This window comes from Crotalus tigris, unplaced genomic scaffold (genome assembly GCF_016545835.1).
Source record: "Crotalus tigris isolate CLP2741 ecotype Arizona unplaced genomic scaffold, ASM1654583v1 scf7180000017592.2434428, whole genome shotgun sequence".
NCBI classification, from domain to species: domain Eukaryota; kingdom Metazoa; phylum Chordata; class Lepidosauria; order Squamata; family Viperidae; genus Crotalus; species Crotalus tigris.
Genome location: NW_024096498.1, coordinates 1929212 through 1955521, shown reverse-complemented (window position 1 = coordinate 1955521; position 26310 = coordinate 1929212). Strand labels below are relative to the sequence as shown.

Here is a 26310-nt window from a genome sequence, read left to right as displayed (position 1 = left end):
CACACAGAGAAGCAAGAGGAGGTGGCAGCAGCGGTGATCCCTGCATCACAAAGCCCGGTCGGCCGCAGATCTGGAAGCAAAGCTGTGCCAACCATCCTTGCGCTGGTGGGGGCAGTGGCAGGGGAAGGTGAGCTGTGGCAGATGCCCTCCCCTCCCTGCCCGCAGGCGCATGCAGGACAATGTGTGGCAGCAGTGGCAAAGGGTGCCCACATGCCAAATCCTGCCTTCCTCTGCCGCCAACGCCAGCACGAGGATGGTTGGCAGAGCTTTGCTTCTGGATCTGCTGCCTGATACTATCGGCCCCCACACACAGAAGCCAGCAAGCGCATGGGGGCTGACGGTGTCTGTCAGCAGCCACAGCATGCTGGCTGTCCTGCATAATGGTGGACTGGCCACAGAGCCCCATCGGTGCAGGCGGAAATCGCTCTGGGATAGCTGGAAGAAAGCCTTTGCCCGGCCTGGGCGCATCCACTCTATGGATCTGATGGGGATGGCTTCTGCTGCTGCTCTGACCGGTCAGCCCTGCAGGGAAGCAGAAGGGGCAGCTGGTGCACAAATCTGCTGCCTCGTTGGGCTGCTAGTGAGCAGCCGAGGCGGCTCCAGACCCCCGGCTGCCCCTCCACCTCCTCCTGCTTCCTTGCATGGCTGACCAGTGAGAGCAACAGAAGCCACCCCCATCAGATCCGTCAAGTGGATGCGCCCAGGCCGGGCAAGGGCTTCCTCCCCCCCATAAATTGGTGAGAAGACCTCTTATTATGGCTTAGTTCACAACCATAATAAGCTGCTCCTCCTGAGCAAAAGCACATGAGCTGGGTTTGCACCTCGACCTAGATTTTTGGGTGGAGGAGGTAATAGCAAGCCCCTGGATGCTGATGCAGCAAAAAGATTAATGGGCTGCTGCGACTCGCCTCTTGTTCCGGCTGCTGCGGATGATGGAGCTGCCAGCATCAGGCAGAAGAGCATGGCCCTGAGGCGGGGGGCTGAATCTCACTCCCTAGGCTGTGAAGCTAAAGCAATTGGGGGGTGGAGTGCAGACAACCTGCGAGCAATAGAATTGGATGAGCCTCCTGTCCACCGCCCCACCCGCCAGAGACCCCCTGGATCTCCCCCAACCCCTCCCGGCTCCCACAAGCATCCCTCCCCACAAACACCATCATGGTGGCCACACCCGCCGTGGCCATGCCCACCCAGTTGGCTGTGACCACTGAGCCCACACCCACCCAGTCAGCCACACCCACCCAGCATGCAACGATAAATAAATGGGTTTTGGGTTGCGGTTTGGGCACTTGGTCTCTAAAAGGTTTGCCACCACTGTCCTAGCACAAAGAAATTTTGGTTTAAGATTCATATATGGCTGGAAAAGATGACTAAAATACAGATAATATTTAAACCAGAACTGTTTTTGTTGGGAATACTAGGACTCAATTATGGAAAAGAGAATGAATATTTAATATTACATCTATTGACAGCTGCGAGAATAGCATTTGCCCAATTCTGGAAGAACAAAAATTTACCATCTGACCAGATTATAATTACAAAAATTTTAGAATGTGCAGAAATGGATAGATTAACCTTAGAGATTAAAGAGAAAGAAGACTCAGTTTATTTTAAAACATGGGAAAATTTTTATTAATGGTTAGCAATATGATCTAGCGAGAAAGGATTGTGACTTTAACTAGGATGAATGATAGTTATTGACTAACTAATATTTTTATGATTATGGATATTCTTATTGATTATAGCTATTTATCATTATATTAATTACTGTCCTCTAATATTTGTATCTGGACGACAGTCTGCTTGCTAAAGCGTGGAATTATTGTTGGGGGTAACCCCATTTTTCTACCTACCCTTACCCTAATCCCTCTCCTGAACCCCACCCAACACCCATACTGATCCTATCCTTTCCTTATCCTTGTAAAACCTAATAAAATATTTTTTTTAAAAAATGTCATAAGTCAGAATGGATGTGCTGACATATTTACATCTTTACACAGGCCATTGGACAAAGTGAGCATATAACATATATAGTCATAAATAAAGTCTTTGTGTACTGAAAAACACTCTAATTTGGTTGTTGAAGTTCTCATATATGTACTTTCAAGTTTATTGGAAATGTTGCTGTTTGTTCCTCTTTCTTATATCTTTATAAAGATTTACTTTTTTATTTTTATTCTCAATTTACAACCCACTAAGTCTATGATCAACAATCTTTCTTCTGTCACTCTTTCATATTTCACTGAAGAATGAATCATATTTTGTTTCCAAGCGACAGAATGTTTACCAACTCTCTTTCCTTTTCTTATAGTCCCCTCCACATAATTCACATGAAGCTCTGGTGCACTTTGTACTTATCAATATAACAAAAAAATATCTCATGCACATTCTTGTTCTGTTAAATCCTGAATATTTAAAATGTAGTATTTTAGAATTCAAGAAAGTCTGTTCAAGCAATAAACCCAGATTTCTTTCATGCCCTTTTTATTTCAATATTGTCCAACTTTCCATGTATAAATATTTGCATTTAATAGGCAATTTCTATGACAATCATGGGGATCTCTTAAAGAAAAAAAAAGAGACTGCAAACACTTTATTGCAGAAATCCTAATCATTTTTTATATAATTTGATAACTAACAGTAGGCGATACTACAAATGGACATTATAATATACAGCTACACAAAGACTGACAAGTAATACAGAGGACCTCTAACAGTTTACTTTAAGGTAAACATTAACGAACAAGGAATTACATGAATGCAAACTCAAGTGCTACCATATTTTCAAAATGAGGGGAAATATTTGGCAAAAGTGATAAAGCACTATATACAAAATATACATTAAAAGATATATTTGTAAACAAGATAGCTAATGTGCTTTAAAGAAAAAAAGTGAAAGGGTTTTCTCCCCCTAGTACAACTGTAAACTATGAAATACTTCCCAAAGAGCGACATTTTGATTTGGGGGCACATTTGCATTCAGTTTTATTCCCAAATCACAGATTCAGACTATAAATGACAGGAATACCTGAAGAGTATTTCTCCTTCTCTGCTTATTTTAAATAACTCATGAGTGGCAAATGACTATACTACCACTCGATGGACATTTAGAAACTGGCTGCTGATACCATTTTCTGAAGCTTATAAATATGAACAAATCCCACCTGGTTTATTTCTTCCCCAGAGAAATGCATTTAACACACTTGTAAAGATCTTATAAACAGTCAATTTATAATTAGGTTATGCTCGGCGGTCCATAGTTAGCAAACAGGAAAAATGCCCTGGAGGAGACTCAGCATTAAATGGACTTCTATAAAGTTATATAAAAAGGAAGAAAAATTAATGAATTCTCTTTTCATTTTAACATTCTCGTCTATCATAACCTTTGATGTTTTTATTTAAGTTTCCAACCAAATCAAGTTTCCTTCAAATGTCATCCATTTAAACTTATTTCATGAATCATGAAATTAAAGTAAGGCTTAGGAACATTAAACAAAACATGCTCACATTCTAGCCCCAAATAGCTCCAACATGTTCTCCCCTTTTAATCTAAAAATGTTTTTCTTATTTTAAAAAATTAACTTATTTTCTATACAAATAAATATCATGCTATGAAATGTTTACAGATACTTAATATACTTCAACCAGAATGTGACTCCTAGCATCACTTGCAAAAAAGCAGCAAGTTTAATCTACAATGTAAGGCCCCAGCTAAGTATTTAAATGTTATCAGGTACTGAATATATTATCTAGATAAAATGATGGACAATGCATCCCTTCACCACTTTTGTCATAAAACAGCGAAGAAAACTGAACCACTAAATGATCAAATTTACCTGTCATCATAGTGAAAATGAAATGTGGTCCTAAGAGATTTGCTTCTACATAAGTATCATATCAGAAAGGCCAAACCATAGTTAAAATGATCTGAATAAAGATGAGTATACTTAGCATGCCATGAAGAAAAAGGAACATGTGGACATTTCCTTTTATTCAAAAACTGTCTTCTAACAAGGAAGTTTTATGTGAGAAGACAATAGAAGTTCTTTCTGTTTCCTAACATCAACACTGAATAAAGACAATCACTGTGCATTAAAGAACTGCAGTTCGTTCATTTAAGCCAGTGTTTCTCAAACTTGAGGACTTTAAGATGGGTGGACTTCCACTCCCAGAATTTCCCAACAAGCATGGATGGCTAGGGAATTCTGGGAGCTGAAGTCCACACATTTTAAAGTTACCAAATTTAAGAAACATTGGTTTAAATGAGTAAGTCTAGCTCACCTACAAAAGTATGAATCTGTAGGTCTTATGCAGCTAAACTCATTAGAAAGCACTAGATTTTGATGTTCTTAGATTTTTATAGTGGGTGTACAATTCTGAACAAGAAAAAAACTTTCTATTTTCATCCTCCCATCAGAGCAATACATTTGTGGGATCAGTTTAGTCCTAAGCTTTAGCAATTTTGTTCCTTCTTTGATTATGGCAAATTGGTGGCAAAGCAACTCTTAAAAAAGAGTAAACAATACAATCAGCAGCAGTTGGATACTGTAAATCAAAACAAACACACAAAGTATTTACAGTGAACTTGCCATGATCAGCCACAACCCCAGGCCCACTTTACCGTAAGTCTCTCAACTTGTAAAAGTATTTCTATACAAATACCATACGCTAACAGTTTAACCGGTAACATTTGGGAAGACATTTATGAAAGGGGAATAAAACTCGAGTCTTTCTTTACAGACCCTGCTTAAGTGGCACACTTTTTTCTAACAGAAAATACTACACAGTGCTGATTTTTGGGAAGAAACAAAAAAGACAGACAAGGAACTAGATTTTCATCCAAGATGTCCTATTTGCAAGTGACTACTAAGAGCTGTTTTTGTGAGGGCTGTGTCTTGAGGGGTCTTTTCCTCGTTTTTGCCGGGAAGAATCTTTGTCCAATGAAAGTGCATTGAGAGAGTCATTTGTAGTCCCTGACTTTGGCAAATCTTTGCCTACATTCTGTTTTCTTATAGCAGAAGACTGAGGCAGACTGGGGTCTCTTCCTTTTATGTCCATAGTGCCAGCAGAGTGAGACCTCTCCTGACCTCTGGGCTTTCCCCCCAAATCTGAAGTAAGAATTTGCTCTTCTTTAGGGGGTGAAGTACAGTGAAAGTTCAATGGCGAGACAGTTTCTGTTCTGCCATCTGCTGAGAAGGAAAAGCTGCTTTGCTTTTTGACTTCCTTGCAGCTTGGTTCAAGGGGCGGTGCTGCTGATAGCACTTTAGCCTTTGAGGAAGGCAAAACAGGGGCTTTCTGTCTAGGTTCTGAGCAGCTGAATGGGCCATCCAGCTGCTTTGTAGTGTTTCCAACCGCGCGACATGAATTCTGCAATGTGGTCAAGGAGGAATGTTTTGTTGGATTGGTTTTACTCCCTTCTGCCAGTTGCTTTGGATTTGTGTATCCTTTTCCTTTAGAGTCCTGAAAGTTCTTGTTACCCATGGCTGACTTTTCCACAGCCTTTCCTCTGGCATCACAAGCAGAAACAGAGAGGCTGGAATCCAATTTCCTGCTATCACTTTGAAAATAAAGTGCATCGGTACATTTCCTTCCTTCGGGTTGTTTTTCTGAAGAAACTGTTGGGTTACCTGAATCCTTATCTCCCTCTTTGTTCAGCAAAGGACACTCTTTTGCAATGGATACCTTTGGCTTGTTCCGTAGATAGAATGGCTTTCGATCAACTGGATCTCCTAAGCTTGCTGTCTCTTCCTTCTGAAAAGGCTTTGTATTCTCTGTTCCCTGGCTTTTACTAAATGGTTTAAGCTGATTTTCACCAATGGTTCTATTGAGCTGGACTGGTAGTTCTGATCCACATTCTATAACCAAATTCTGTTCTGTTTGTACCTGTCCATTATTTAGCTTTCTCTGAGAGTTTGAAGAATGTGAGAAAGAATCCAAAGTGATCTTAAACATGTTTTTCCCCTCCTTTCGAGAACCAGCCATTCCCAGTACACCGTTTTCCTTTTCTTTTACCTGTGTAGCTAATGGTTTATGTGCAAATTTTTCAGAATGTTTTAATTTAGAGGAGCAAGCGTCAAGAACATGCTTTGGTTTAACAGTGCTGTTCTCCACAGCAGGCCAGAGAGTTTCTTGATTGCTATAACACATAGGAACATCTGCTGCAGATGGTCTGTTGAATGGTTCTTTTACTGCAGGAACATCAGAATTGCTACTTTGTGGCTTAGAAGCAAAATTAGGTTCCTTATCAGCAGTTGGAGGCTGTGTGTTTTTGGATTGCCTCTGCTCTTTTGATCCCAGGTCTCGAGGCTTATCCTTTTGCACAGTTGCAGCCACCATTGTTTTTTCTACTTTAACGGAACTGAAACACTTTGGGGAAAGCAAAGCATTAGTTCTTAGTTTAGGCATGCCAAACTCATTTCCTGAAAATTCTCCAGTGATGTTTTCATCTTCCTTTGCAGGCTGTTTAAGCATATCCTTGACGTCTTTGGGCTTCATCTTGGAATTTGATGCCTGTACTTTTGCTGTACCGCATGCTTGTAAATGAGCAGTTATATCCAAAGTATACCTTTGACTGTGCTTAGAGTCTTGATTCGAAACCAAATCTGGAATGAGACTCTTCACTAAGAAATCTGCAGTCCTCTCATCATCAGTCTGTTCGGTTTTCACGTGGCTCTCCAATACTTCTTTAACATGTTTCTTCTCTTTTCGTTTGCCTTTTTCAGTATTCCCTTGTCCTTCAGTAGCTCTGCAAGTTATCAAAGCAGAATTCTGATTCTGGAAGCCATTAGATTTCATATTGTTTGCACTAACCAGGTTTGTCTCTTCTTTTTGACAGATCTCCCTTACAGAGGAGTAATCATTAGCACTGAAACTACAGAGTGATTTTCTTGACTGCTGTTCAATCATCACAGATGCTGCAATTGAATGCTGTGTGTTTTTATTAGGCTTTGAGCTCTGCAGCTCTAGAAGATCAGATTTGTATGGTCTGGATTGTTGGATAGTTGGTAGCACCTTCTGAGATAATGGCTCAGCTTTCAGGCTGTTGTCACACTGGGGGAGTTCATCATTTTTAATACTCTGCTCACCTTGGAATGCACCTGAGGACACATCTGACTTTGAAGCCTGTGGCCCTGAAAGTAGAGCAATATCTAATGTACCTTCAATTGGTTTCAAGCAAGAAATAGATCTTCCTTCTAACTTGTAATCTGAAGAACTCTTCCAGGCCAATGATTCTGTGGAGATCAGGGTTGATTTCTCCATGCCAGGTTCTGCTCTGCTGTTCAAGGTTTTGAGGGGAACAAAAGGAATGGAACTAATCTGAGCAGCATGAGCATTGCTAAGAAATGATGGGCTTTCAGCAAGTGAATTGGAACTCTGCATAATATTTATAGGCTTAGTTGAATTAAGCTGTTGGCACTCAAGCATGCTTGCTGCCAATTTGGGCTTTAGTACTGGACTAGAATTGTCATCACTTTCTTCAGAAGATATTTTCTTTCGAATATAATCTATATTTGCAAGTTTACTATCTAATCTTTCAAATTTGACAAATTCTTTTGTTGATGCATTTTTATCTACATTTCCTTCTTTTCCATTTGCCAGCTTCTCAGATGAGTGAGGCAGAACATCTAGCAATGTACATGGAGGGGAAAGTCTTTTGAAATCATAAGACAAATGACTAAGTTCATTAAGTGCAGGGCTATGACATGACATACATGCATCTGAAGCACTGTATTCATTGGACTTCAGATTTGTATTCTTCTGAAGAGTATCTTTCAGTATGCCGCCTGTCGACTGTGTCTCCAAAGCTGTAATTTTAACTTCAGAGTAATTTGATCTTTCCGAAGCTTTTTGAAACACTTTTTTGCTATCCTTGTCATCCAGGCATGAGATAATAGGGTTTTCTGATTCACTGCAAAGTTCATGTACGGTACTTGTTTTCTGCAAATATTCTTGTTTTTCTGCCAGATCTTGCTTTTTCACAACTATCTTGAACTTTAATTTTTCTCTATCCAGTTCATCAACAGATTCTTGCCTGCCCAGTTTCCTGGAAAGGGGACGTTTTAAACAACCTTGTTCTGCAGGCCTCACTCGTGTGACCGAAGGAGATTCCAATGCATTCTCCTCCAGATTCTGAAGAGTTATATCACGCTGAGATGCTTCTCTATTCACCTCTTCCTGAGTTACTTCTAAGCTGTGCTTGCGTGAGCATAAGTGTTTCTTATCAGTGCCATAAGAAGGGGCAAGTTTTTCTTCTGACTGAACCCTTTTGAGCAGTGGGGATCTTGGTGGCTCTGCACTCTTAGGCCTGACAATATGTCTTACAATAGTGGGAGGAGAATGCATTTTACTGGGGAAAGCCTGAGCTATTTTTCCATTTCCTATTGAATGACCCAGTAAGGGGGATGGAGATCGCTGAGGAGAGGTTGGCTGAGGTGTTGGAGATGGAGTCCTTGCCAATGGTGAAAGGGGAATACTGCCAGCTGATTTGCGTCTTCCAGATCTGTATCTTGATCCCCCAAGCTTGGGTCCTAAACCATGGAGTGTGCTGGGTCTAATATGTCCTGAGCCAGCTGGAGAATTGGGTGCACTTGAACTTGGAGAACTACTTTGGGAAGAATTTGTTCCTAGGAGAAAAAACAATAACAAATGAAACATTATCAAGTTCTTCATTTCAATATTTAGAAGCTATCATAGAACACATTATTTTCATAGAATCTACAGATCATGAAAAAAATATTTCTCAAGTGTGATACAGATAAATATTATCAGAGATCAAAGATCATATTTCTCTAGCCTTAGAAGTTTTATGTTTGACACTCATATAGCCACACAAGAAACTTCATGAAAATAAGCTCACCGTCACACTAACTGTGCGGTTAGTGCCTGAAAAACTTTTCATTTCTTTCACTGAGAATCTTTAATTACCAATTCCTTACCTGAGGGGAAATCAGGGGTGGAACGAAGGCTTGGTGTTGGTGATCGGGGGGACAAGCTATGAGTTGGAGAACCAGGTAAGCTCTCTCCTGATGATAATGATCGATTCAGACAGGAGAAACTCCGACTTGTGTGAAGAAGAGGTGAGGGTTGCTTAGCCAGCTTTTTGAACAGAGATCTCCTCCTAATACGAAAACAAGAATTTTTCCCTTAGTAGTTAAAAACTTACCAATGTTTTACTTTACATTACAGCTAGATGTTTAGGCACTTAAGTTGTAAATCACAGAGGTATTTGTTAAAATCTACATACTGTAAGAGTTAATTTCCAATGTTCTATTCTAGAAGTCTAGGATAATGCTTTAATAACAAGTGCCAGGCATCCATCCATCTATTCATTGCCCATCTCACCTGAGTGACTCTGAGCAGTTTACAAATAGCAATAATAGCACTTAAAAGCCATATGGTAAACCCTTTTTAAAGAAATCCTAATTAATCAAAATCTTAATTTCTGAAAAACTCCTGAAAGACAGATCTGCTATAAAAAGAAAGAAAAATCCCACTACCCCTCATATTATTTACATGTAAATACATAAAGTAAGGATCTCCACCCCAGCAACTTTCAAGCAGATTAACCATTATAAAAAGCACAATCTTAAATTATTCTAACGAAATGATATGCTTCTAATATCCTAATGAGACATATGATTAAAACTTTGGAGATTTTAAGAGATTTTGAGGCAATATTTAATGCTAGTAAGAGTAAGAAAAATTGGAAATCTTGAATGGAGTGAAAATACTATTTAAAAAGATATGTCTAACATAAAGAAGCACATATTATAGAAATGTTACAAATTTTCTCTTCATTAAGGAATCATAACTCACCTTTCCAAACTCTCCTTCTTTTTTGTTTTCTTACTCCGTCTAACCATTCGGCCTCTATAGCTATTCTTTCTAGCCGGTCCTGTTTTTATTGAGGTATTTTCAAATGGGGTAGTAGTAATTGACACTTTATTGCCACTCTGTTAAATAAGAAAACAGGACAATATGGTACCACTATAAAGACTTTATTAAAAAAAAGGAACAAAATAATGAGAATATGGGTCTAATATGTGAACTAGAAAAAAAATCTAGTACATTGGTGAGTTCTATCACAAAACTGTAGACATTGATATACTGCTGAGATATTAAAAGGGAGGGGAGATATGTTCACTTCAACTTGGTTGATTTTTATCATCACTATTCTTTTGTGTCTTGACCAGTTATCCCTGGATTTGTATTTAATAATATATCTATAGCATAAAATTGTTGTTCTCTCAATAGATGTTTGAGAAATCCTGTTTTCTATATTTATATAGATAAAAGAATTTTTTCTATCACTCTCATGATCAAATCTTAGTTTTTGTTAAGCAAAGCCATTATAAGTAAGATTTTTACTATGAGCAGTATTTTTCTTGCTTTTAGTTTCATATTACAAGTGATGTTAATTTGGAATGTCCCCGTAGCCACATGACAATGATTTGGGTGCTCGGCAACTGGCTTGCACTTATGATGGTTGCAGTTATGATCACTATTTATGGCCTTCCCTACAGTTTCTCACAGCAGAGTCGATGGGGAAGCCAATAGAGAAGGTTGCATTGGTGGCACAGTGGTTAGAATACTGTGCTGCTTCTGCTGACTGCCTGCAGTTTGGCAGTTCAATTCTCAACGGCTCAAGGTTGTCTCAACCTTCTATCTTTCCGAAGTCAGTAAAATGCGAACCCAGATTGTTGGGGGCAATATGCTGACTCTGTAAATTGCTTAGAGAGGGCTGTAAAGCACTGTGAAGTGGTATATAAGTCTAAGTGCTAGTGTTATTGGTACTGCAAGTCCCCCAGCCCCTCCACCCAGTTTGTCCCTCAGCGCTCCTTAGTTCTCACCCCACTGCACTTTTTATCCCCCGGCTACCTGTACTTCTGGCCCACCATACTCTTATCCCCAAGACTTCCTGCATTTGCATGTGGCTTGCACCCCTCCTCCCAGGGTCGCTTCCCCTCCCTTGTGGCACCCCCAGATGCCTTACCTAGAACTTCCATGCTTCCTGCTTAACAACCTGTGCATCTTGGATTATGACAGCAACCAGGATTGGAATTATTGTTGCTAACAATAGGTCATGTGATGTTGCAGTTTACAATTGCATCACTTAACGATGGTAATTTTGGTCCCAATTGCCATCATAATCCAAGGACTATTTGTATGACAAATCTTTTTCAAACTCACAGGATTCTCAGATACAAATTGTTATTGAGCATTGAATTGGCTATCCAAAGCAAAAGTAAAATAAAGAACTGCCATTTTAAATAGATACATCTAAGCCCCCTAGGTATGCCTAAATATCTGTTTGTAATCTGGTTAGAAATTGCAAAATTCCACTAGCTGTTTTTTTTTAAGCATTTTTTGCCAATCTTTAAGAGTTAGCTGCCTGCAACAAACTGTGTTTTTGCCCTCAGGGCATTAACCAGAGTCTTGGGGTGTATAAACATTAAGCCAATTTTGGATAAATTAAGTGAAAGGAATAAAAAATTAGGTATGGATCACAACCACGAGAATTCTGCAGCCCAAATGGGATTACTGAAAATTTTGGAAGTTCATGTTCACACAACCTCATCCAGGTTGAAAAAGAATGAAGTAAGCCATATGATCCTCGTTAATGCCAGAACATATACATTGTTTATGCAGGGCTACAGATTAATAACACATACCATACGTTCTATGTAAACTTAAATATATAGCCAGTAGTGCATTAGCCAGATTGTGCAGTTATCTTTATACTTAAAATGTCATACAGTTTAATCCCCCTATAAATTAAATCATGGTAAGATTTTTTACTGACTTTTTGTAAAAATATTACAAAATATTTTTAAATGACTTTATAAAAATCCATTTCCTAAAACTCTTTCATTGTGCCTTCCATTTCAATGTACAAAAAGAAAATTATTTTTTTTAAAAACCCTCCTAAAATGATTTGAATTTACACACTTTTGGTAATACAGAATATACAGTATAACAAGATGTGACATTTTCATCTATTGAGAGAACAACAATTAAAAGTTGTAGCAAATTCTCATGAGAGAAAACACGGTCTTAATGATATACTCTGAAGGCCAGTTACTGCACTGAAGCTGACAAATTATATATGGTGATAGAATCATAGAAGAGTTTTTTTCAGATAAAGCTAATTATCTTTTTTTTAAAAAAAAATTGCTATTTTGCTTTATAACTTTAGTCTCTCTAAGAGCAACATTATGCCCAGTGTATGCTTGACAGTGATATGAAAGAGATCTGAGTTCACTTGAAAAGACCAGCTGCTGGAGGCTTCCTTTAGTATGGTATACCATCACTATTTATCAGGCGTTAGCAGAAAAAATGGGAAGAGGATGAAATATAATTACACAGTTCAAAGGACAGCTAATTGCAAGAAGTGTTTTATTTTATATCATTATATTTCTGCCATTTTTCTCTTCATTAACTTGGGAATGCATCTCCACCTATCCTGCCAGGTTGCCTCCCAGGATGCCTCCTCTAGCTCAGAGAGGAACATTCAATGCCTCTGTTTTCATGACATGTGATTTTTTAAACTATTTTCCACTTGATTAACCAAATGCATATGGTTCAGAATCACTACCAGGTGCTCTGGACAAAAAAAGGAAGGCTTTTAATTATTCATTGACCTCTTTAAAAAGAGATAAATATAAACAAATATATCCAATTTAAACAAAAACCAAACTAAAAGGAATTGAAATAGGTGAAGAGGCCAATTAAGTCTAAATCAAAGCAGGACTTTTCTGAAGCAAACTGTAGTCCCTAACCTCTATGGCCCTTCCAAGGCTTACTGAATCAAAATTGGGGGCGGGGGAGAGCAGGGCACAGAAACAAAATAATCATGTTTAGATGATTTGCTTAACTAACTGGATCATGAAGTATAGCATATCATATGAACAGGAACATTGGGTCATATGAAATCTAATCTTATTTGAGACATGTCCCAAGTCAGAATGTCATTTAAATCAGAGATCCCCAACCTATGAGCTGCGGCCTTTTGGCCACCAGGCCACATGAGTGGCTGGCCAGTGCACATGTGCATATGTGTGTGCTCACCCCCTGCCCTTAGCTGAGCTGCGAGTCTTGCACCGGTGCTAGCCGAGGCACGAGCCGTGATTCTTTCGCTGGTGCTAGCTGAGCTGCAAGCTTCTCACTAGCACTAGCCAAGCCATGAGTCTCTCAACGGCATTAGGTGAGAGGCGAGCTGCGCACTGACACTAGCAGCCCCATGGTTACAGCCCCTCACAGCTCACACATGGAAAGTGGGTGTGCAGAGTTATTATTCCAAAAGGAGGTGTTGAGACAAAGAATGCAGACCACTTGGCTCTTATCAAATGACTCTTCTTTAAAGTAGGATCTAAAACTTGTCTACTTTGTCAGGACTTACTGGACAGGCAGATTTTGATGCTAATTGAGCAAAACACTAAAAAAGAAACACCTGTAATTTATATGTACTATTATATTCCAAACCCCTTTATAACTTGATGAAGTTTTATAAATTCATAATCAATATTAATTAAATACTCCAACTTAATAAATTATTTGTGATAAAAATATAAGAATATGTTAACACAGACTAATTAATAATTGTCTTCAACATATTAATTGGCAGCTCTAAAGTCCTACTTCACAGTTAGAAATGTGTAAATATCCTAGTGGAAACAAGTTCTCCACTGAGTTTGTGGACCAATATATTATTGCTGTAAAATTAGTGCGTGTCGAATTTTATACACACACACACACACACACACACACACACACACACACACACTGTATATGTGCTTAAATAACAAAATGAGTAACTTATGGTAAAATCACTGTCTGGGAAAAAAAAGAATGAGTGACAGAACATATAGCATGAGGGACAGATTTCTGCCAGATTACTGTACCTTTAATAACAGTTCTATGACTTCAGTGTGAACAAGGCCATGCACTGGCTCTCCATTAATATGGGTAATGAGATCACCAGCCTTCAATCCAGCATAATAAGCTGGACTTCCCTCTTCAATGTTCTAGAAAGTAAAAGAAAATACATAAGCTCAAATATATTTGTCTTTACTTTGTTGAAGAAATATAATACAGTAGCTTCTGGATTTATCAAGAAAAAAAATGGATTACTTTGTTGTTCTTCCACATGCCACTGGCACAGAATCTATCACAAAAACGTATCCCATCACTTCATAATGTAAACAGTTCTGCTCTTTAATATCACTGAACTTTAAAGATTAATTGTTATTGTTAAATTTTCTGATTGTTATGTGCCATGGTTTTCATTTTTAAATTTCTACATTCCAAATCATCACATTCTGATCTATCATGAAAGAAAAATTGGGGAAACCAAGGGCAGTTCTAAACAGTTTGAGTTGGTGACAGCACAACTCAATGCTGTAAAGCAGACAAAGTCATTTTACAAGTATATACAAATCCAAGATTTCCTATTGGTGTTGGGGAATTGTTTTTCATTTAAAATTACTGTTGCATTTTTCAAGACAAGGATATCTCATTACATGGTTGTTTCATGTATTTACAGATAAAGGAATGTTTGTGCAGAAATTAGAGGAATGTTGGTTGGAGAGATATGCATGAGTACCTTTTGATGGAGATGATGCCATGTTGTTGGCTGAGAACCTGAAAGATTTGCAGCAAATGTTAGATATACTGCATGATGCAAGAGTATGCATCTAAAAATTAATGTATCAAAGACCCAGGAAGTTATGTTTGGTAGGGAAAATGGAGTGAACAACTGCAAATTATATATAAATGATGAAAACCTGTAGCAAATAGATGAATTTGTGTTCTTTTTCCATAAAGATAGAAAAATGGATGAAGAAATTTTATGACACACAAATTCCGATACAGCAGTGGGTAGTGTGTTATGAGGAGTGTTTGCAAAAGGAAAGAACAATGGCTATGCATAACTGGATGCTTCTTCCCGTTTTGTTATATACAAGTGAAATTTGGAGATATTGGAAGAAACATGAAATACGAATACACAGGAAATGGGTTTAAAAAAAATGTGTGGGATAAAACAAGAAAAAATCTGGTTAAGAACAGACAGGTGAGGAATGAATGTGGATTGAATACAGAAATGAGTGGCCATTACAGATAATCCTCATTTAGTGATCACAACTGAGACTGGCAATTTTGTCATTAAGTGAAGTGGTTGCTAAGTGAAACTGCAGTCGTCCTTATGGTCTTATGAAGGCTATAAATGCAAGGATCATTCAAAAATGACTTTTTCATCACTTTTATAACAGTTGCTAAATGGGACAATCGCTAAATGAGGATTAGCTGTATTAAGGAAGAATGTTGAGGTAGTTTGCTCATATAGAAAATATGAATGAAAACTGGATTCAGTTGAACCAATATGTGAAGAAAAAGTGGATAGTGAGAGAAAGAGGGAAAGAAAGTTATAGCTGAATTGATCAGAAAAGATGGACTCAGGCAGCAGCACAAGGCCCTGGACTTCAGATCCTCTCTTCCCCATTAGTATTGGATTCATATAAAGGGAATGATTCAACTTCTTTTGTTAATTAAATACTGCCATAGCAAGAAATTACAAGACAGAACAAATATTAATTTTAATGCCATTTACATTTTTGGCTGAATTGGTAAGTCAGGTTACTAAAAAAACTAAACTTTGTTCCTGAAGATTTTTCTTTTGAATTTCATCTTGATGCAGACAAAATGGAAAGGGGACATTGACTGAAAGATCAGAGAACCCAAACTTGGAACTGGCCCACAGAAATTATGGTACCTTAATAACAAATATGATCAGCCTGAAGATTAGTAAAGAATAAACACTTGCCAGGGTCTATATATTAAGATTGTTATTCTGAAACTATTTTTCATTTTAATAAGCCTAAAGAAGGTAAAAATCTCCATACATTTTCCTCCCTTAAGTTCAAATATTCTGTTTTAAATGGTTAGGGCTACTTTGTCCTTCAGGCACATTAGCTCTATTTCCAATTCAGACTAAATCAATGACTCTCAAAGTGTGGTCTGGAGAATTCTGGAGTTTCCCAAAGCCCTTCCAGGGGACCTACGAATATTTTAAATATTTTAAAGTTTCTCAGTTTTAATTTTTAATATACTAAATACCGATAGATATTTGGGGCCCTCAATAATTTTTAAGAATGTAAAGAGGATCTGAAACCAAAATGAACATAGCTGGATTACATAGTATACTAAGTAATACTTTTCCATTATTAAATTACACTAAATGTGGTGTCTCATTTAAGTATAACCTACAAATAAATTAATCAGGTATAAGAGATTGTAAATTTTACCCAAATAATGTGATGAACTGTGTAGATGTCGCTATCACCCACATATACTCTGATTGCTCGGATAGTAAATCCATACTTTTTGCCTGAAGTATGAATTATGACAGGCTGGTGGGGACTTGCAGGAGCAATTGATGAGTCACGGCTTGGAGAAGAATCTCTGGAAGATGAAGGATCTGAAGATATGGAATGTGGGGACATTGGACTTCCCAAAGGAGACACCCCAAATATATCTGAAAAGAAATGGTCTCTATTTAGGAATATATTCAGTTTCATATATATGTTAATATACTACGTTATCATACTCACAGCTTTGTTTTTTAAGAAGTATCTACCACTGTTCAAAACATGCCAAAATATTTCTCTTTTATCTGGTGGGAAAAAATACCAACCTACAGGTTTATGTATTTTATATAATGTTTATGGTTAAGATCTTTTTGGTTAAGATCTCAAGACAGAATATGTTCCTACTCTTACTATAATATACTGTATAGTATACCCATGTTTTGCAGAATATTATTTTATGGTTAAGACAAAGGGAAAACATGGAATAGACAGTTTCATTCTAACTCCTCATCGCCAAGTCTTATAGGACTAGTGCTGTCCATAGAAATACAGTTCTGTATTTCTTTCTGTGTAACAATTTAATGTAATGAATGTGTTTTCTTTTTCTTTTCTTTTTTCTCTCTTGTTGCATGTGTTCACTAGACAGCCTTCAGAATTTATCTGCACTATCCATACTTTCATTTCATCCATTTATCTGATCCAAGCGTGTATCTGCACTGGGAAAGGCAGCAGTTTTGCTGATCTGGATAACACACCTAGAAGATAAAAGGCAAGGTGGCTTTGAATGGATCAGTCCTTAGCATTCCAAGCCACTGTCTACTTGCTTCGTACTTCTGGATTAGATCCAGCCCATTGTTTAAATCAAAATTCCTTTTGCTGATAGCAGATAATTCAACTTCTTTTAGAAGAAGATAACAATAAGTTGCATAGGGAGTATTAATTACTACTAAAGATTCAGTGTACACACCATGCAAAACCTTTAAAAAATGTGACTCATTTTAACACAAGAAAGGTTCAGTTGAAGATGCATTGCTTAAAGAGAAAAAGAATCACATAAGCATCATTATAAAACAGTTTCACATAAGTTTCATCATTATAAAACAGTGTCTACCTCCTGGAATCATAAGGGACAGAGCACTGGCCGAGAGAGACTTTGTAACCTTTCCAGATATTTTCTTTTTTTCTGTAGTTTCTAATCGCTGACGAGCCATATGAGATGCTTGTTCACTAGATGTTTTTGAGAAATTATCTGTGCTATCCATACTTTCATTTCTTCCATTTATCTGATCCAAGTGCTCTGAAAAACTACCAGCTGCACAAAATAAAAGAATGAACACATTGAATCAAGATTTGGGAGGAAGTCAAACAATAAGATGAGGATTTATTTTTCTGGTAGAACCTCATGCAATAAAATTTTAGAACAAACACCTGCACAGTTATTAATCATCATTTTGGGATGAGGACCAAGCATTAATATTAGTTTCTTTGTCCTTCCTTGCACTAAATTTCCCATTTTCCCTTATTTTAACAATACGCTTAATTTTCACAACCCTGCTTAAGTTGTTGGATTAGCTTGCTTTCAGCTACAATATTTAAAATACAACACAAAACATATCCAAAGTGCTTTTTCTAAAAGATAACTGGACTTTTTTGTTTTTGTTTTTTTTTGAAAATATTTCTCTTCTTATCAAGAAGTTTTTTGGATAAGAAGAGAAATATTTTCAGAGGAAAAAAAACAAGAAAGTCCAGTTGCCTTTTGGAAAAAGCCCTTTGGGACATCTATGACCAAATGATTGAGAATCTCCATAAACATTTACAGCATAAAACCAAAAGAGAAAAGGTTAGAGCTCATATAAAAGAGGGAAGGTTATTAGACCAAATCTGATTATTTTTGTATGCTCATAAAATACCATTTTGGGCAAAAAGTATCACTTGTTATTAAACAATATAGAAAACTTAGTTGAGAAAGCAGCAACAGTACAAACATTGGAGAAAAGTGATCACTTAAATGCTGGAGCTTCTGACTTTAAATTAATCTAAGCTGAGTCAAACATGTGCCTTGGGCTTTAAAGAGATTAATATGAATTTCTCAAGAATAGGCCTTACCAGATTACTCATATACAATTTTTATTAAATAACTTTATTAACAGATTATAGGAATGGTACTGCATAGATATATCTTGATTTCAGCAAAGCATTTATGCTAGTACCCTCCATGATATTTTAATCAATAAGCTAGACAAATAAGGACTAATTCAACAAGTAGATATATAGCTGGCCTAATATTGTACTTATTAAATTATACTGTATGTACATATCTAATCAAAAGTTTATGGAGTCCTTCGTGCTCTTATAACTAAACCAAGGAAGGGATTTGCAACAAAAGGGGTAAGAGATAAAAGAAAGTTGTGTTCATTCCCCATACGTTGTGATATAAAGAAAATGATCCAATGTGCTAATCTGAGTGATCCATTTCACGTCAGTTGAAAAAAATCAAGATAAATTGTTATTATAGCCCGCTCAATAAGTAGATCTAAGAAAAGCCATTTTTATATGGATCATACCTGAGAGTGTGGAATTACTAATTGTGCTTGCTGGAGTTGTTACCTCCACCTCTACTTCATCTTGAACAGTTTCTTCATTTGCAAACACAGTTTTTTCTTGAACTTTATGAGATCCAACAGAACACAGTAATTCTTCTGAATCTCCTTCAGCTGATATAGCTAATTTTGGAAGTAACCCTGAACTGTGGCATTGCTTAACACTTTCAGTATCCGAAGAAACAGATGTAGATATTTGCTGCCTATATTTAAAATGATAATACATGTCAACACACACTAAATATACATACATTCACAAATGTTGCATAGTAATCACATATTATTAATATTACTTACATATCAGAATATTCTGAGCTCCAGCATGAAGATTCTGAAGATGTTAGTGTCACATTTGTTGTTCCTTCTATTGTATTCTCCTTTTCTTCAGTTTGAATGGTGACTCGATCTATACTACTAAAAACCTGTATGCAAGGGTTGGGGATGAGGGCAAAATAATGAAAAGTTAACAATTACTGTATCAAACAGAACTTCAGAAAAGTATGTAATATGATTCAAATACTTCAGATGAAGATATGTACGAACTATTGATTACTTTCATACAAGGAATAAATATATCATGGGGTTTGTCTGGATCATTCTAAGTAGCTCACATTATATTCAAGGTGAAATCCAGATTATTTTGGTTGTTTCTGGTTTTGGCAAATAAAAACCCCAAACAGGTGAGTAGTGCAAAGCTCCTGCTCTTTCATCTATCCTCTCCTTCTTGCATGTCTGTGTACCAACTTGCCTGATGATTTTCCCCTGGCTTTCCTTTCCTTTTCTTCCCCTAACTGCAACCACCTTGAATACAAGAAGAGCATACAATGGATATAAAAAGTCTACATACCCTTATTAAAATACCAGATTTTTGCAGTGTAAAAAAATCAGATCAAGATAAATCACTTTGGAATTTTTCCCACCTTTAATATAACATATAAGCTGACAATCCAATTGACAAATAAATGGAAATCTTTTAGAGGAAAAGATTAGAGAAACACACATTCATAACCCTAATAATTGAATCTTGTGGGCAAAAAGAATTTGGAAATGGGGCAGTCCCTCTGAATGAATTTATTCGTAATAATCCAAGAAGGTACTATAGTAGAATATCAAGTTTATTGCAACTGTATATCAATTGCAAACTTAATGTAAACTTTACTTTAAACCCTCCCCCTCAACAGCTTCATTCAGTATGAAAAAAAATGCACTTCATGGTAATTATTTTGGCACCTACTGATTCTTTGAGCTGTTGGGAACAGAATTTTATTGTCCTGTGAGGATATGCACAGGTGGCTACTGAGGATGACAAGTGGCTTTTGAGCTATGAGTTGCTCACCCATATTAACATACTGAAACCTTAAATTTATATGCAAAATTATTTTGCAATAATTCATAATTACATTTTTGTATTAGATATGTTTGCATGCAAACTATTTAAATACTAACTTTTGAAAATCGATGTGAACATGAAGAAAACTGTCTTATCTCCAAATTAAAATCTTCATCATTTGTATCCTCTTCTTCTTCTGTCTCCATATGATGATACTTCTCAGAACGAGCTATAAAACAACATGGGCTCAAATTAATTGAATAAGTTTTACTCAAAAATCTTTAGATGTCAACAAAAATGCATTTCAAAATCAACTATTGCAACCATAACATTTAATATATGGATATTTGTATATCTCTATTGAAGTAGGCATACTGTCAAAGTAGCTTGTGTCATCTTCAGATTCCAGCTGAGGAATGAATTCTGCTTTCTGTCTCAGCAAACTATTCCAGTCTAAGTTTTGAAAGAACTGATGTTGTTTCACTTCGTAAGTACCACCTGGTGGAGCAAGAGAAAACTATTGCAGATTATATATACAAATAAATTGTTCATACTTTTGAAAAGTGAATTACCTTCCAGATTTACATATAATGATTAGAAGGACTGCAGGTTTTTCATGCAACTAATTTTTGTAACTATTGAGAAATATTTACCTTTGGAAAAAGGACATCAAAGAAAATACAATATGTCCATTAACAACTAGTGTATTTTTAAGTTATTAAGCAGTATACAATAATTTTATATTAGACCCAAAACTCAAACATAATATCAATGGAAGAAAGCTTATTTATAAATCAGCAGAAAGCAAATACGTATTAAAACACTGGATTCCTTGTAGGTTTTTTAAAAATATTTTTCAACATTCTACTTGCATTTTTTGCTTAAATTTTGTTTTCACACAATACTCAAATTTGATACATAAACAAACTTTGTCAGCATGTAAAGCATTTGGAAATGTACTGTTGGATTGTAAATAATATTCATTTTATTCATGATTTTCAGGGATACAGTAATTACTCAGAGTAGTCTAAATATTTATAGAAACTAAATATTTTTTCCATCGACATATTTGCAATCAATTCTACAATCACGGCTCATGAAGCAGAATTTTGAAGCATAAGAAATTCCATTTTCCACTGAAAAGAAATGATACCTCCCTCCTCTTCTATTACTTCCAGATGCAGCAAACTACAATTCCCAGAATTCCAAAGCAGCATTGTCAATAATGAATGATGGTTGCTACTGTAGCTAAGGCAGAAACAAAGTGATAGATTTTCAATCCATCATATATAAGAAATCCTCCCTACTGAAAAAGAATGAAAATGTTTTTTGTCCTTGAAAATCAGCTGTAGTTTGATCACTAATTAAATTTATTGCAGTATATTTACTCATTATGGATTATACACTGTAGAAATTTTCAGCCAATTTTCTCATAACAGCAGTGTAACTTGGTTTGGAAAGTATGAATGTTAGACTGAACTGACGTTACCAATTATAAAAGAAAAAAGAAAAAGAAAAATCTGCAAACTTGATTGCTCCTATAAATACCAAAATTGTTCAAGCTATTCTTAAGAGTTAGACATCAAAGTATGAAATTTTATATGACAATAAATTTATTTTAGTCATATATGACTATGATGTGTATATGTGTCTAATATACAAAATATTGTTACACATTTCAATAATTTTGAAAATTATCTAAAGAGGTCATAATTGTGACACTGTTGAAAAACAGTTCTTGCATATTAATTAAAATGCTGAATGGAAATAGAAATAAGGCTTTTTATTCTGCATGGAATAGCAGTAGATTTTAAAAAGTACAGAAAAATATGGAAAAGGTTAAAGGCAAATTTATTCTCAGTTATTTATATTTCAACATACAACATAAATACTTTTTTATATTTGAAAAGTCTGGAATAATCCTCCTTAGTTAGAGCAGAACCTATTATAAGAGATTAGTGCATAAAGAATTTAACTAAAATATATTTTAGCGTCATGCTTTCCACTGATTGCCTATGAGAAAGTTCTTTAAATTTCTGGGTTCATTCCAATCAAACCAAGTTACATTTTCTTCCAATAGGAATAATATTTGCTTAAAAATTCCAACTCTGTCTTTAGGCTCTTTTACTCAAAATTATCCAACTTTTACTCTAAGAACAAATTAATTTGTGACTCTGTAACTTTTAAAAATTAATACCTATTAATGTACATTGGCATCTTACTTTGCTTATGATGTGTTATTTTTGTTGCCTTGATATAAAATTAATAAAATACAATGCAATGCAATACAGACCATGTTAAAGAAGTATAAAAGACAGATCTGCTTCTTTATCTTTTTATTGGGAGGGGAAGGAATTGCAGAAATTCTTTAAATTTGGTACACTTACTAAATATAGACTAGGTTTTAAGGACAACTTTATATCTTTATCAGAAATCCCTGTGGCAAGCTGGGTCATCCTTTGAGAAAAAGATAGCATGGTCTGAGATGACCAAAATAAATATTTAATTATAGGCTGACCATATTTTTATTTTTTTGTCCAATGTTGAATGGTTCTGTAATCATCTAAGAAAAGTATATGTATCATAAATAGAAACATAATTGCAAATGAACTTCAAAAATAAGTCAATATGTACTTACTTAAACAGATAAACAGAATTACTACAAGTGGGAAAAAAGCAGTGAGGGTTAAAGTGACCTCTGATTTCTGTCATGATTTTGCTTGTGGGAAGTGGCAGGGAGTATTGGGAAATCACATGATCTTGGGGATGCTGCAACAGCCACGACCTTTTGCAAATAAGACTGGTCTGAACGTAGAGGAAATTTCAATTCTACAGGAATAATGGGTTCCAGGAGTTTTATGTATTTTTAAAGTTAGTGGATTTTAGGTACTTTGGTTCAAAATTGCTGCAGTATAATGTTTGGGCTAATTTGAAGGTACAAATAGACAAACAGATAAACATAATGAGACTTTTATTAGTCTGAGTCCCCAACTGTAGTGAGATTTTAAGTATTGGGAGGGGGAGGGAGAAAGAATTGGTGCACTGCTTCAAAATATGTATGACCAATGTTATGATTGCAGGATTCAGCATTTGACCCTGCATTCCAAAATTCACTGCTGATTAACAATTTTTGTATTTCAACAAATCATATATTTCTCAATTCCAGGAATACAACTCCTAATTAACCATCCCTATGGGATGGTTATTTATCCATTACAATACCATAGCACTGCTCCAGGACATTTACTAAGAGTTAATGTTGATATTCTCTCTCTATCTCTCTATCTCGCACACACACACACAAATACATACACATCTGTGCAAATGGAAGAGCATGGAGATCCCATCAAAATTTTGGGCTTCTACTGTAATGACAAACATAATAAATTTTTAACAGTGTAGTTGTAAAGTACTATTATCTAGATCAGGGGTGTCAAACTTGCCACCTCACACGACGTGTCATGACATATCGCGATTTTTTCCCCCTTGCCGGAGCTGGGGTGCGCGCAGCTTCTGCTTGATGCATCCAGCCCGCGGGCCCACAGTTTGACACCTCTGATCTAGATTAAACCATTCCAGGTTCTCTGCAAGTCTCTCAGGCATTAATAAATTCTGAATCCTCTACAATCTTTACCATGATAGCAAATTGTTTAGATAGTGAGGACTAGCATTTATTGACCTATTGTGGGGGAAATAGGAGGAAGAAGGAATATTAGATATGTTTGTGGCCTTCAGCTATTTGTAAAAATAATAAAGGCAAGATACAAATAAATAAACAAACAAATGGGAAAAATAGATTAGAAAATGAGAAAAAATTACAAGGTGTGGTTTGATTCAATGCCACCTTAGTTATTATTTAAGTTAGTAAAACAAAGAGAACAAGGAAATACGTTTTTAAACTACAACCAGACGCAGGTATTTATTAAGTAGAAACAAAAGATCAAACACTCCGCAGCCAAAGAGATAATGCTTCCAACATGTAGGAAAATAAAAGCAAAATTTTCTAACCTGTTCCTAGTCTCTCCAAGGGGTTTTGTCTCAGAAGCAAAGCAATCAAATCCTGGGCATCTGAAGGTGGTGCTTCATCCTTTTCAGGCCAGTTGATCTCATCTAGGAGAAAGAAATACCACTTCTAAATATGTTGTTGTTGTTGTTGTTTTTAATGTTGTAGCATTCTATATGGACAAATCCAGGCATCTTAATTTTCAGTTCTTGGTTTTTAATCCTGTATAGACTTTGAGCCCCCAAAATGTTTGAAACACTTTTGTATTGCCTAATGTTATTCTTTATTATACTTATATTGTACTATATAATGTACTAAGCATACATCCAAGAGTTCAAGCACACAAATAAATAAAAGCTTATTTTGAAGTTTGCCAGTTTTCAGTTCTTAAAATGCCATTTAAATTTGATTTGAAAAATATAAATATGTGTTGATACCCTAAAGGATCAAAGCTAAAACATTTGTTATATGTACTAATTAAACATTTCATATAGCTTTGCATCATACCAGAAACAATATTTATTACTTGTATTATGAACAACTAGCATATTGTATAAAAAGCTCATTAACAGTAGGCATACCATGTATTTCCTTCACTTTTATTAAAAATATGCCAGATTATTTAAAAAAAAACCTTTTTAAAAACACAATTGCATTTTTTTTCTTTACCATTACCCCCTCCTTTTATCAGTAGACCTTATCAGCATACTTTGTAAAATATATTGGGAAATGAGTAAACATAGGTTGTTTAACATAAACAACAGGTATCTATTTCTACACATCTGGAAAACATGAAAGTACACCAACTAGAATAGTGATAGATGTTGTTCAATTAGTATTTAGTTTTGCCACAAGCTGCATAACAATACTTTGGTTCAGCCTGCAGGTTACAACCTAAAAGGTTATGGAATTTTAAATGAAAGAAGAACAGCTGCTACAGAAATAACATTATACTGTAACAGCCACCAGTGAAATCATTAACAATCTGTGAACTGCATTTGAATTCTTCCTTTCCCCATTATTTATTATTTGGGAAACTATTGTTTCAGGCTTTTATTACACCTCTTCTAATTTATTGCATTATGCTATTAGGCATTTTCCATTTTATGCAAATGAAATAAATGTGAACTTTTTAAAATATAGATTAGACTAGACTATGCTAGTTTGAAGCATTAATCTAAATAGATTCTTTCTGTTTAAAGCACTTGTCATTTATTTTATTGCTTTCTCCGCTCCTTTCAAAATATATATAGTCACTCATTTCTATAATGTAATTGCTCTATATATGATTAACGATATCTTAACTTTTAATTTCTTTATGATCTTATTCTTCTCTGGCACTTTGTAGCAAATTATTTTTCCTTTTCCATTCCTTTCCCAGGTTCTTTAATCGCAATTGCTCTATACTGAGAACATGCAAACAGAAATTGTTCTAAATGTATATTTTAATACATAGTCACAACTTTACTAGTATTTGCTAATGTAATTGGGATTGCTGTTATTGTAATTACTGAAAAGCAAACACATTTACTCAAATGACTTTAGAGCTGGGAAGAAAAAAGGTCCTTCTAGCAGTGAAAACTATAACACTTTACAGAATGAGAAAGCATGGAAGTGATTCAAATTATAAAAGCAAATTAAGCACACACTACAAAGAATATATAATATTTCTTAGTGAATTTATTCTATTTTTTCTGAAGTTTAAATTTTCAGACTTATCATTCTTGCCTGATGGGTGAGATGGACAATTACCTTTTTTCTTTTGTAAACTATAACTAATATAATATTATAGCCTTTCATAAATAATAAAACCCTGACTGAGGAATTAAGACTGGTCAGGTAGTGTCACCCCCAAACCCAAAGACATCATGTTGAAATCTAATCAAGTTCTTTATTTGTCTATGCCTAGTAGAATTTTGCCAGAAGCCATAACCTTCTAACTTAATAGATATACTTTGGGAGATTTTAGGGTATGGCTACTCTGAACTTCTTCTACTTTCCCATCCAATTCAAGGC

At 35.8% G+C, this 26310-nt stretch overlaps 1 protein-coding gene across 9 annotated transcripts in view; it reads right to left on the bottom strand.

Moving 5' to 3' along the window:
• Window positions 1-2464: 2464 nt before the first annotated feature.
• MAST4 (microtubule associated serine/threonine kinase family member 4) overlaps window positions 2465-26310 on the bottom strand; it is a 207803-nt gene continuing 183957 nt past the window's right edge. For all 9 annotated transcript variants that reach the window (XM_039365211.1, XM_039365220.1, XM_039365227.1 and 6 more), the window contains 11 exons: window positions 24300-24401; window positions 20667-20789; window positions 20408-20520; window positions 19259-19383; window positions 18926-19164; window positions 17473-17673; window positions 16299-16528; window positions 13899-14021; window positions 9814-9950; window positions 8934-9115; window positions 2465-8621 (listed from right to left, as the gene is read on the bottom strand). In XM_039365211.1, coding sequence (XP_039221145.1) covers window positions 4864-8621; window positions 8934-9115; window positions 9814-9950; window positions 13899-14021; window positions 16299-16528; window positions 17473-17673; window positions 18926-19164; window positions 19259-19383; window positions 20408-20520; window positions 20667-20789; window positions 24300-24401 — 5333 coding nt within the window. In that variant the 3' untranslated portion in view covers window positions 2465-4863. The remainder of the gene's footprint in view (window positions 8622-8933; window positions 9116-9813; window positions 9951-13898; window positions 14022-16298; window positions 16529-17472; window positions 17674-18925; window positions 19165-19258; window positions 19384-20407; window positions 20521-20666; window positions 20790-24299; window positions 24402-26310) is intronic.